The sequence below is a fragment of the Nannobrachium achirus genome (assembly GCF_963921795.1).
Source record: "Nannobrachium achirus genome assembly, chromosome: 7".
Classification (NCBI taxonomy): domain Eukaryota; kingdom Metazoa; phylum Chordata; class Actinopteri; order Myctophiformes; family Myctophidae; genus Nannobrachium; species Nannobrachium achirus.
Window position 1 is genome coordinate 20,137,088 of NC_137816.1, and position 13,404 is coordinate 20,150,491.

Below are 13,404 nucleotides of genomic sequence, written 5' to 3' on the forward strand. Positions count from 1 at the left end.
TGTGACGCACTGGTGGCTGCAGTTTGTCTTTCAGTTGGCCAAAGCAAAACATTGGATCTCTACTCCTTTCACAGGTAACATCTATTTTCAATGCTTCCATGTTTTTATATGTTTGGCTTTGTTTACTCGAATAGAATTATAATTTATAGGTTGAACTTGACTTTAGATTTGTTGTGTTCAGTGGAGTAGGCTACAGTGAAATACAGTGAATTGTCAAAAGTGGTGGTGCTGAGTTGAGTACAGCCTATAGTTGTCATTAGCTACAGTTAGCTATTGTATATTCTTCTACCATACCGCTAATTTATATAGCCTAACACCAGTAGGTCATATGGTTATCCTGTATAAACTGAGTACTATCACAATGCATGTTCGTAAAGACACGTGCAAAATGCAGTGATTGTGGGGTTTGATTTTCTACTAGACCAGTGGTTCTCAAACATTTTAATGCTAAGGACCCCACATTAATATGCATTTGGTCGTTGACCTCATCTGAAAATATGTTGTACCAGGGAACCCCATGAGATAAGATTTAAAACAAAACATTTAAAACATTATTTAAAGTGTTTCAACTTTTTTCAAGATATTTCAAAATGTTTTCCAAAGTATAAAATAGTGATAAAGTTCCCAGAATCAATGGGCTAGTCTACGGTCTGAAATACGGCTACCGTATGTTGTGACTATGTAGGCTAGGTATGTATACTATAGTCTGAATGTAAATGTGTTCATCTGAATGTATGTGTATGAATGTATAGTGTGCCTAATATAGCTACTCTCTGAGTCTGAAATAATGTAAGCCTATGTTATATTTGATTTATAGTGTCTGAATATATGTGTCAATTGTCTATTAATGTGTGTAGAGTCTATAAATCAGTGATGTACAAGTAAATAAGTGCAAGTTTAGCTCTCTCCATTCCGACATGTCGCCACTCCGACAGTGATTTCTAATGGTCGGAGTGGCGGTACTAAACCAATTTTGCAAACGTCCTACCACTCCGACTGAAAACGTATCGCCACTCCGACTATATAAGTCCTCGTCCTATATGACGTCTCCCCCCCCCTTCTCTCTCTCTCTCTCTCTCTCTCTCTCCCCTCCTCCGCTATTATGATCGTCTCCCCCCCTTCTCTCTCTCTCTCTCTCTCCCCTCCTGCTATTATGATGCGCACGCACAAAAAAAAGAGAGAGAGAGCCAAGCCGATCATGATCATCATCATCATCATCATCATAACTAATATGTAGCCTATTTGCACAGCCTAAAAATGTGCGTAGGGCAGACGCGGGTTGCTGGCGGCGCAGCTGCCGTCTCTCTCTCTCTCTCCGAGTCCCTCTCTTCTCCCCCCCCCCCTCTCTCTCTCTCTCAATCTCTCATCAAATAAAATAAAAGTTTGCATCTGTCTTATCTGAAGGCCTATTTATCTCAATGAGAGATGCACTCACTCACTATAAACCTCATTATAGGCTACTGTATTATTATTATCATTAGCTTCTTTTTTTCCCTCGATATTCTCTCCTCTCCCCCCAGAAAGATGTCTGCGTCTGGGAAGGGAACACATTTGCCAAAGGGCACCAAAAAAATAAAAAAGAAGAAAAAAGAAAAGCCAAGCCGATCATCATCATAGAGCCTATAACTAATATGTCAACACGTTCTTTGCTCCGCCTAAAAATAAACACGGAATGCATGCCAAACTAGTGCGTGATGCCTGATCAATGGTTGTGAATGTGATAATCGATTTGGGTGCACGGTGGTCGCCCGCAGTGAGTGCACCTGCAGGCAGGCTGTGCTGCTCCTCCTCATTATCATTATTCATTACTGTCTGAAAAGTCATCCAATAAACTGAATAAAGACTACTATATGTGAATTGTGAATAACTCTTTACCTACTGTCGCTGCCGACCTGCCGCCATGTGATGTGATGTGATGCATTTTGAAGGTCCATGAAGAAGTAATCCGTTATTTGGGGTGACGACAACCAGAATGCAGAATAGACTATCATTAGTTGGCTGAGATGTAATGCCATAATGGTTTAAATTATCTGATGTAACTTTGAGAAGCGCAGAGTTGGTCAGAGTCCAATCACACCAGCTGCGGGACTGCTGCGCTAATTTGACTCGTTGACCCTATAGACCTATACTTGCGCTATTCGGTTTATAATTGAAAAATGGAAATGCAATGACAGTAGGCCTATTAATTCATTTATCAAAATATCAAAATTCATTCAATGTGTCCACACATGCAGTGTGGAAGGAAGACAGACAGGCAGGCAGACAGACAGACAGACAGACAGACAGACAGACAGACAGACAGACAGACAGACAGACAGACAGGCAGGCAGGCAGGCAGACAGACAGACAGGCAGGCAGGCAGGCAGGCAGACAGACAGACAGACAGACAGACAGACAGACAGACAGACAGACAGACAGACAGACAGGCAGGCAGGCAGGCAGGCAGACAGACAGACAGACAGACAGACAGACAGACAGACAGACAGACAGACAGACAGACAGAACGAACAGAGAGAAAGGGGGGGGAAACAAACTTTTTTCCTTTTTTGTGGGCATCATATAGTGGAGAGAGAGAGAGAGAGAGAGAGAGAGAGAGAGAGAGAGAGAGAGAGAGAGAGAGAGAGAGAGAGAGAGAAAGGGCGGGCAGGGGAGAGAGAGAGAGAGAGAGAGAGAGAGAGAGAGAGAGAGAGAGAGAGAGAGAGAGAGAGAAAGGGCGGGCAGGGGAGAGAGAGAGAGAGAGAGAGAGAGAGAGAGAGGGAGACGGCAGCCGGGGCCGCCTGCAGCCCTGTCTGCCCGACGCACAATTGTCAGTGAGACGTTTTCTGTCAGAGTAGCGACATGTCGGAGTGGCGATATGTCGGAAAGGCGATATGTCGGAAAGGCGATATGTCGGAAAGGCGATATGTCGGAGTGGCGGGATTGACCCGTGGTTCAGAACCTCTGCCTGATAACCAAAAGCATAATATCTCCACCGGCCAAGGGGGAGATTCCAGGCAGGATACCTGTGTTTGATTCCTGGGCGTAGTTAATATTGCATTTTAATAATCAGTATAAAATCTGGAATCTGTTTTCATGATTACGGAATAGACATTGTCTTTCAAAAAGTATGTCTCCCTCCATCTCCATGCATGTGCTGCAAATGGTCGCCACACACTGTTCTTCATCAGATATTGACAGCTCTTTCAACAGCAAATTATTGTTCATATTGCTACTTTCCAAAGAAACAGCCAGAGTTTAGTGTAGCAGTCCTTTACAGTGTGGCTCAGCAAGAGAGTATGTGCGTGCGTGCGTACGTACGTACGTTCGTGCGTTTATGTGCATGTGTGTCCAGAGCTAATCTCTCAAACAGCTGGACTGGTTAACGCCACATTTCTTGAGTACACTGCCAGTAGGCCACAGAAGTACCTACAGTATTAACTGCACATTTACGCCGATCACATGTGGATCCCTAGACCCACATGATTTGTTTTTCTTTACATAAAAGTACGTAGAGACGGAGGCCGCTGGTCTCCATGAGCACAAGACAGAATGGTGAAACAAGACATGAATATGAATAATACAGTCCATGCAACAGGGGAGAATGGCGTTCAGGGAATATCATTTGTAAGTAAAATAAATAAAATAATTGCCAGCCCTCACCTCCTTTCATGTTGCCTTGCCATGCTCTCTCTCTCCCTTTCTCCTGATTTAGATCATTGTGTGTTAAATCTTTCACTAGACTCTTTGTTTCTATCTCACCCATACTGTACCTCAACATATGAAAATGTGTCAATTTGAACACTCTTCCATGTTAATCACTTTCAATCTGACCTTTAAAGAAAAAAGTTCTCATTATCTTAAAATCTTTTTCTGTCTTTCAGTGTTGAGCAAACTCTTGTTGTCTTTCAAATCAGTTCCACATTATTTGCGCATTATTGGCATGATATCATGACTTATTTTCTGTCTTTCTGTCTCTCTCTCACTCACTCATTCTTTCTCTCTTCTCTTCACACCTCCCTTCTCTGGTATTTGTGCACTCTTCTGCTATCCGTTCATCACTTTCTCCTCAACCCTGTCCTTTCATCTCTATCCCTCCACTCTGTCCATGTATCCATATACCGTACATTTATTCATTTCTCCCTTCCCTTCTCTCTCCTCCTCTCACTCCCCTCTCCTTTCCTGTATTTCTCCTAGCGTATGAGAAAAGAGAGCAATGCGAGGAAGTTTAGAGCTGATTCGGGATTTGGTCTCCCAGAAGCTCTCCCAGATCTGGATTACAAAGTGGAAGACCACCAACAACATGGCAAATACTATCAGACTCTCCAGTCCCTCAAACCCATTCGCTTCTCCACAAAGTCAGTAACACACCCAGGATTACCACATAAAACCATTAACATACAAACTTTATATAACACCTTTCAAGCACAAAAGGGCATCACGTGAGTAAAATCACAATACACAGTACAGTACAGTAAAAAGCATGTATGTACTGTATGTATGTATGTATGTATGTACGTATGTATGTACGTACGTACGTACGTACATACGTACATACATACGTACGTACGTACGTACGTACGTACGTGCGTACGTGTGTACGTGTGTGTGTACGTATGTACGTATGTATGTATGTATGTATTTTTATTATTGTTTAAGTCTCAGTAAGGATTGGCATTGCAGTAGTGAAGTTCATTCCCATGCACAGCACAGTTCAAAACTGGGTAAATGCTCTTGTAGCTATGGTCAAGAAAAACTGTAAAACGGTAAAACCTGACAATAAAGAGCATTAGCAGTCATCATCTTTTTAATAAAAAGGTCAAATCATGGCTTTCAGAAAATGTTGCAGAACAGCACAGTTGCTTGTTTAGTTTACTTTTATTTATGCTGTGAACGTTAGTTTCATCGTTTTAAAGTGTTTTATATAACTGTATACCAATGCCTGTTCTTTGTTGTTATGTTTTGTTTGTTCAAGACCAAGGACCACAATGGAAATAAGTTACTGACTTTTTGTGTTGTGTTTTCTATCCTTGTCATTTTATGTCTGTGAGAAGCAAGCAGTAAGCCATGTGTTCTTATTTTAAACACATCTAATAAATCTAATCAAAACACACTCCAATATATGCATGTTAATCAAAAGTATTATTGCCAGTTATATTTGCATGTTTGAGAAATTTGTATAATGAACAATATGACCTCTGTAATTCAGGGCCGTCTCCACAGAAAATGTCTTTTGAGCAGCAGAACGCTTTGGATATCATGTCCAGAGCATACACATGCACTGAGCTCAATGTTTGACACTTGTGTGGGTGCCGTGACATTGATGTGTGGCACCCCTCTCCAAAAATTGGACTGTCATCTACTTGTGGTGCTCAGGGCGCTCCACCAAAGGGCTGGATGCCAAGACCACTCAAACGCCATGCATGCGCCACTAGCTAGCCTTAAAACACAAAATGGTAAACATGCGCTGAAGAGAGATCCTAGATGTCATCAATATGACATTATGTCATGTACTACAATGCACTACAAGTACTATGATACTAGGTACTGCGCTAAGTATTCTTATAAGTACTATGGATCAAAAAACTATTTTTGTGGACATGGCCCCTATATAAACCTATAATAAAACATTGTTGAATTGTGTAATATACGTGGCTAAATGTGTCATCATGAGACATATAGAAGACATCCTCTCATTGGCATACAAACATATTAACATTTGGTCCATGTTGTCTCACCTGTCTCTAGGAGTCACCCTCTGGACTCTGCAGGGTTCATCTCCTTTTCCACCTTCTGGTGGTTGACTAACATCATGTGGTGCTTGTTCAAGAACAAGCTGGACATAAACTCACTCTACCTGTCTCCCCTCGATGCGTCGGATCCAAATGGGAAGAGGTACAGTATGTGTCAGCTGGAGTTGGAGTGGCTGTCAAGGAGGATTATACAGTGTGTGTGTGTGTGTGTGTGTGTGTGTGTGTGTGTGTGTGTGTGTGCGTGCGTGCGTGCGTGCGTGCGTGCGTGCGTGTGCGTGTGTGTGTGTGTTGTCGGGAAGAACCCAGCTAACTCAGTTTTTGTTTATGTCTGTCTCCTTTGTCTGTCTGTGTCTATCTTTGGTTTTCTGTCTGTCTGTGTTGTGAAGGATCCAGAAGATGTGGGATGAGGAGGTTGAGAAAGTAGGTCTGGAGAAGGCCTCCCTAAGCAGAGTGTTCATGCGCTTCCAGAGAACTAGACAAGTGATCACCTACATGTCTGGGGTCATATTCATGGCCTGTGTATTCATAGGGCCGGTAAGTACTGTTGAAACATACTGCATGTTGTGTGGGAAACAAATCTATAACAGCTTTAAGTTGATCCAATCTCTGGGTAGTGTTGCACATTCCCTTTACAAGAAAGCTAAATCATGCCGACCTCAGGATGCACATGCATGTGAACAGCGTGGCTCTAATATGAATCTCGGTCTTCATTAGGCCAGCCAATGACATTAGTTCTCTATCTAATGTATCTATATTCCGTAAATGCACAGAATATCTGTAGAGTATTGTGCGTGCCTGCCTGTCTGATATTAGGCTTATCAAAGACCTTAGGCATCCCAAATACAGACTGTTTCAACCAGACCTAACCTCACCCAACCTTGCTTATCTTTTCCCCTCCTCTCCTCTCCTTATAGGCAGTGTTGGTGAATCTGATCCTGGAATACATAGAGCGGCCTCCATCGTACTCAGTGGCATACGGTGTGGGTCTTTGTGTGGCTCTGTTCGGTACAGAGTTCCTTAAGACCTATTTTGCATCTCTGGCATGGGCTTTGAGCCTACGTACTGCTGTCAGGGTGAAGGGAGCCTTCTCCATGTTGGCCTTCCAGAAGATCATCGGACTACGAGATTCTGCAGGCATCTCTATGGGAGAGGTAGGCTACACATTGTTTAAACAGGAATGTTCTCTAGTACACTTCCATACTACACCGTAACATCCTCAGTGTTGCATATTTTACTTTCATACCCTACATCAGGCTTCCCCAATAGGCGGCCCGCGGGGGGCTACTGTCTGGCCCACACCAACCCCAGTAATAATGGTGGTATAAGAGCAGCATCAACACTAGTATATCGTTGTCGTTGTATATCGTTGTCAGGTGGAAATCTCGTATCTCCAAATGTGTACGTTCTTTCGCAAATCATACAAGGCCGTCGCACAAAAGTAGCGAGGCGTTGTGTGCTTGTAGATCGGCTGTTTTCACTAGTTTAAATCATTTTTTAAATGATAAATGCAAAACGAACGGTTTTGGACATACAAGATTTTCACCCGACAATGACGACGAGCTGTCGCTGGAGTAGCGGGAACGCCACCGTCGCCTCATGCAATGTTGTGGCCCTCGGCTTGGTACCCGAGACATAATTCGGCCCTTGGGGAAAACTAATTGGGGAACCCTGCCCTACATATTGTATACAGACCAACCTACTGCTAGGCTGAGTCTATAGTACACAGTAAAATCCTCAGAGCTGTGTTAATTTATCCATTTGTATCTTCAAGTGGCTAGTATATAGTATTATTGTCATAGTCAATGTCATAGTGTTTGGTTGAAATTGAATTCAGCGGTGGGAAGTAACTAAGTTGCCTCCATTTACTTACTGTAAGTACTGTACATAAGTCAAATTTTGAGGTATTTGTACTTTACTTGAGAATTTCCAATTTTCAATACTTTTACTTCTACTCCACTACATCTTGGATCCAAATAATTTACTTTTACTCCACAACTTTAGTTACTAGTTACTTTGTAGATTGATTATTACAAAACAATACATTAAACACTTCAGCCCTATATACCTTTCGGCCATTTGAAAATAAGCGACACATTGTGAGCTTGTAGATCTGCTATTTTCAAATATTGTTCTACATTTGAAAACTTGTGAAATGGGATAATCTGCATAATTAGTACTTTCTACTTTTGTACTTTAAGTACATTTTGACACCGATACAGTACTCAAGTACATTTTGAATTCCGGACTTACTTGTACTTGTAACAGAGTATTTTCATACTTTTACTTAAGAAAAATGTTTGAGAACTTTTTCCACCACTGATTAAAAGAAAAACATCCTCTCCTCCTCCAGATGATCAACGTGTTGACTGCTGACAGCTACAGGATGTTTGAGGCAGCGGTGTTTATACCCTTCATCTTCTACAGCCCTGTACTTCTGGCGCTGTGCATCATCTACTCCTGCTACATCCTAGGTTTCACAGCACTCATAGGGGTGGGAGTCTACATCCTCTTCATCCCCATTCAGGTACTGTAGATCAGTGAGTGGTTCCCAAACCTTTTAGCTCGAGACCCAAAAGAATGTTTTTTGAAAATGTTTTGAAATACTAATAATTTAAAACAAAATGTTGGGGAAAAAAATGAAGAGCTCCACAAGTGCTTGGGAACCCAGTGCTTGGGAACCAGTGCTGTAGATTATACTGTTGAACACTGTGTGTGTGTGTGTGTGTGTGTGTGTGTGTGTGTGTGTGTGTGTGCGTGCGTGCGTGCGTGCGTGCGTGCGTGCGTGTATGTGCGTGCGTGAATGTGCGTGCGTGCGTGGTGGTTTTAGGGCATCATGGCCAAGGCCATCAATGGTTTCAGAACCCAAGCTGTGGCACAAACAGATACCCGTGTCAGGACCATGAATGAAGTCCTGACCAGCATCAAAATCATCAAGATGTACGCTTGGGAGGACAGCTTTCAGGAGAAGATAGGAGGTATGTCAGAATGAGTCAGCAGAAGTGATGTCACAATGAGTCAGTGCTTGTGCCGGTTTCCGGAACAGCCTGATGTCAGACATCAGCTCCGCATACGGAGATTCCGAACCTTTCGCGCCGGTTCCGTAAAAACGCGTATCGGGTCGGGTCGAGGCCTAGCTAAGAACGTAGGCAAAGATCTGAGCTATCTGCATGCGAAAGTTGGAGTCTGTACCATGTGCTGTGAGGCCTCTTTCATGCAATTCAGGCCAATTCAGCCTAGGCTTCAATTAGTAGTCAGGATATTAGTTATGATTAGTATAAATAGCTGCGTTGGAGGAGAAGCTGGCCTTGGAACAAACCCTGCAAGCCAAATGACGTCATGATGACGTTATGATAACATGACTCCGGTGACGTTCACGCCAGTCAAATCGACCGGCCTCATCGGGAAGCGTGTGCTATCATTTTGCTAAGAGAAAAGTTGTATCGTTTAATTGATATTAATTTATTAGTGAATTAATTTTCCCCATTGACTTGAATAGGAAAATGCAAAAACTCACATTCAATTATTTTTCTCTCGCAAACCATACAGGCTACAGTTTCAAAATTTGGAGAAGAGATTCAAAATAATTTTAAGAATAGAGGCCTTTCTGGGCCCGGCTCTTTCCCCCCTCCCCCTGAGCGGCAGCCATGATGGAGTTACTGCTGCAGCAGTGTGTGTCTATGTCTATGGAGATGGGACTTTTAATGAAATTAGTCATTACCAGTCCCATCTCCATGATATTTAGATCTAATTCCTTCGCCAGTTCCATCCGCATGATTTGTAGATCTAATTCTATGAGTCCCATCCCCATGATTTGTAGGTCTAATACCATCGCCAGTCCCATCCTTATGATTTGTAGATCTAATTCTGTCTGTTCCATCTCAATTATGTTTAGGTCTAATTCCATCGCCAGTTCCATCCAAATGATTTGTAAATCTAATTCTATGAGTCCCATCTCCATGATTTGTAGGTCTAATTCCATCGCCAGTCACATCCTTATGATTTGTAGATCTAATTCTATCTGTTCCATCTCAATTATGTTTAGGTCTAATTCCATCGCCAGTTCTATCCGCATGATTTGTTGATCTAATTTTATCAGATCCATCCCAATGATTTTTAGATCTAATTTCACCACCAGTTCTATCCTTATGATTTGTAGATCTAATTCCATCAGTCCCATCTCAATTATGTGTAGGTCTAATTCCATCGCCAGTTCCATCCACATGATTTGTTGATCTAATTCTATATAGTTCCATCCTCATGATTTGTAGATCTAATTCCATCGCCAGTCCCATCCTTATGATTTGTTGATCTAATTCTATCAGTCCCATCTCAATTATGTTTAGGTCTAATTCCATCGCCAGTTCCATCCCCATGATGTGTAGGTCTAATTCGATACATTCCCAACTCCATGTTCTTTAGATCTAATTCGATAGTCACATCCCCATGATTTGTAGATCTAATTCCATCACCAGTCCCATCCCCATAATGTGTAGGTCCAATTCCATCGGCAGTTTCGCCAGTTCCATCTGTATGATTTGTAGATCTAATTCCATCAGTCCTATCTCAATTATGTTTAGGTATAATTCCATCGCCAGTTCCATCCACATGATTTGTAGATCTAATTCTATACAGTTCCATCCTCATGATTTGTAGATCTAAATCCATCGCCAGTCCCATCCTTATGATTTGTAGATCTAATTCTATCAGTCCCATCTCAATTATGTGAAGGTCAAATTCTATAGCCAGTTCCATCCCCATGATTTGTAAGTCTAATTCGATACGGTCCCATCTCCATATTCTTTAGATCTAATTCCCATGATTTGTAGATCTAATTCCATCACCAGTTCCATCCACATAATGTGTAGGTACAATTCCATCGCCAGTTTCGCCAGTTTCATCCGCATGATTTGTAGATCTAATAATATAAGATCCTTCCCAATGATTTGTAGATCTAATTCCACCGCCAGCTCTATCCTTATGATTTGTAGATCTAATTCTATTAGTCCCATCTCAATTTTGTGTAGGTCTAACTCCATAGCAAGTTCCATCCGCATGATTTGTAGATCTAATTCCATACAGTCACATCCCCATGATTTGTAGATCTAATTCCATCACCAGTTCCATCCCCATAATGTGTAGGTCTAATTCCATCACCAGTTCCATCTGCATGATTTGTAGATCTAATTCTATCTGTCCCATCCCCATCATCTGTAGGTCTAATTCCATCACCAGTTCCATCTGCATGATTTGTAGATCTAATTCTATGAATCCCATCCCCATGATTTGTTGGTCTAATTCCATCGCCAGTCCCATCCTTATGATTTGTAGATCTAATTCCGTCACCAGTCCTATCCCTATCATTTGTATGTCTAATTCTATTGCTAGTTCCATCCACATGATTTGTAGATCTAATTCATCATAATCTGAAGCCGGTGGGATGAAAGTTTCTCGAGATAAGTGGATTACATACATACATACTCACAGAGATTTGTCACATTTATTGTAAGCAGATGAATTATGTGGATGGGACTGTATCGAATTAGACCTACAAATCATGGGGATGGAACTGGCGATGGAATTAGATCTAAACATAATTGAGATGTGACTGATAGAATTAGATCTACAAATCATGCGGATGAAACTGGCGATAGAATTGGACCTACACATCATGGGGATGGGACTGGTGATGGAATTAGATCTACAAATCATGACGATGGAACTATATAGAATTAGATCTACAAATCATGCGGATAGAACTGGCGATGGAATTAGACCTAAACATAATTGAGATGGGACTGATAGAATTAGATCTACAAATCTTAAGGATGAGACTGGCGATGGTATTAGACCTACAAATCATGGGGATGGGAATCATAGAATTAGATCTACAAATCATACAGATGGAACTGGCGAAACTGCCGATGGAATTGGACCTACACATTATGGGGATGGGACTGGTGATGGAATTAGATCTACAAATCATGGGGATGTGACTATCGAATTAGATCTAAAGAACATGGAGTTGGGAATGTATCGAATTAGACCTACACATCATGGGGATGGAACTGGCGATGGAATTAGACCTAAACATAATTGAGATGGGACTGATAGAATTAGATCAACAAATCATAAGGATGGGACTGGCGATGGAATTAGATCTACAAATCATGAGGATGGAACTATATAGAATTAGATCAACAAATCGTGTGGATGGAACTGGCGATGGAATTATACCTACACATAATTGAGATGGGACTGATGGAATTAGATCTACAAATCATAAGGATAGAACTGGTGGTGAAATTAGATCTAAAAATCATTGGGATGGATCTGATAAAATTAGATCAACACATCATGCGGATAGAACTGGCGATGGAATTAGACCTAAACATAATTGAGATGGAACAGATAGAATTAGATCTACAAATCATAAGGATGGGACTGGCGATGGAATTAGACCTACAAATCATGGAGATGGGACTCATAGAATTAGATTTACAAATCATTTGGATGGAACTGGCGATGGAATTAGACCTAAATATAATTGAGATGGAACAGATAGAATTAGATCTACGAATCATAATGATGGGACTGGCGATGGTATTAGACCTACAAATCATGGGGATGGGACTCATAGAATTAGATCTACAAATCATGCGAATGGAACTGGCGAAGGAATTAGATCTAAATATCATGGAGATGGGACTGGTAATGACTAATTTCATTAAAAGTCCCATCTCCATAGACATAGACACACACTGCTGCAGCAGTAACTCCATCATGGCTGCCGCTCAGGGGGAGGGGGGAAAGGGGCGGGCCCAGATAGGCCTCTATTGATCGAAAAATAATCATCGGCCTCATGGTGACGCTATAAAAGCCCACTTTACGTTTTGTCCTATAACTCTTGAACCGTAGGTCAGAAAATTCCTTTTCCCCTGGATTCCTTGAGTTATGACGCATCTCCCCATATAGGCCCGCCCATTTGTGTCAGGATAGATTTTCCGCCATTTTCAATTTTCTTCAAAACACACTTTTTGCTCCTTTTCCCACATATTTTCTCCAAATGTCACAAAAATCGGTAAACAAGATCTCTGGACCGATGCGCTAAAGATATTCAAGCAATATTTTGACAGTCCATACCGTTCGCCCGTAACAGGCTTCCAAAGTCAGCGGGGGGGGGGGGGGGGGGGGGGGCGTTTCGCACAAAATAGCCATAAATCACAAACAAAACCCAGTCAACACCAAATGTTGACCACAAGTCGCGGGCCGTATACTGAACGAAGCTCCAAAAGCATTTCCACTTTGATCCATAGGGGGCACCACAAACGCGCAAAACGTAACCGTTTCGTGCCAAATCGCGTTCTTCAGGGGGAACGACCCTCTCAAAACGAAACACAAACTATCTCGGGAGTGACGTGACAACGTAATCGCCTTGTGAAACTTGTGGGAGGAGCCTATTTCTTAAAAACAAGAAACCATATCCTTACATCACGAACTTAGCGGCCCGACGGTATTCGTCCCGACGTCGTCTTCCTCGGGCCCCAGCGCTTTCCTCGGGGTCCCGGCGGCGCACCCCACTGCTCGCGCCGGGGCGGGTTGGGCAACAACACTCGCAATTTCACAAATTGCTAATTTTCTAGTTGTATCTTCATAATTGGTCCTCACTAATGCTCAT

At 42.1% G+C, this 13,404-nt stretch overlaps 1 protein-coding gene across 4 annotated transcripts in view; it reads left to right on the forward strand.

Annotated features, from left to right (window-relative positions):
- Positions 1 to 3,459: 3,459 nt before the first annotated feature.
- Positions 3,460 to 13,404, forward strand: part of LOC308289126 (ATP-binding cassette sub-family C member 12-like) — a 35,434-nt gene continuing 25,489 nt past the window's right edge. For all 4 annotated transcript variants that reach the window (XR_013962214.1, XM_080730707.1, XM_080730706.1 and 1 more), the window contains exons 1-6: positions 3,460 to 3,603; positions 4,174 to 5,871; positions 6,116 to 6,263; positions 6,644 to 6,880; positions 8,080 to 8,253; positions 8,557 to 8,704. Coding sequence is in view for 3 of the 4 variants with exons in the window: in XM_080730707.1 (XP_080586833.1) it covers positions 5,789 to 5,871; positions 6,116 to 6,263; positions 6,644 to 6,880; positions 8,080 to 8,253; positions 8,557 to 8,704 (790 nt within the window). In the remaining variant the exon portion in view is untranslated. The remainder of the gene's footprint in view (positions 3,604 to 4,173; positions 5,872 to 6,115; positions 6,264 to 6,643; positions 6,881 to 8,079; positions 8,254 to 8,556; positions 8,705 to 13,404) is intronic.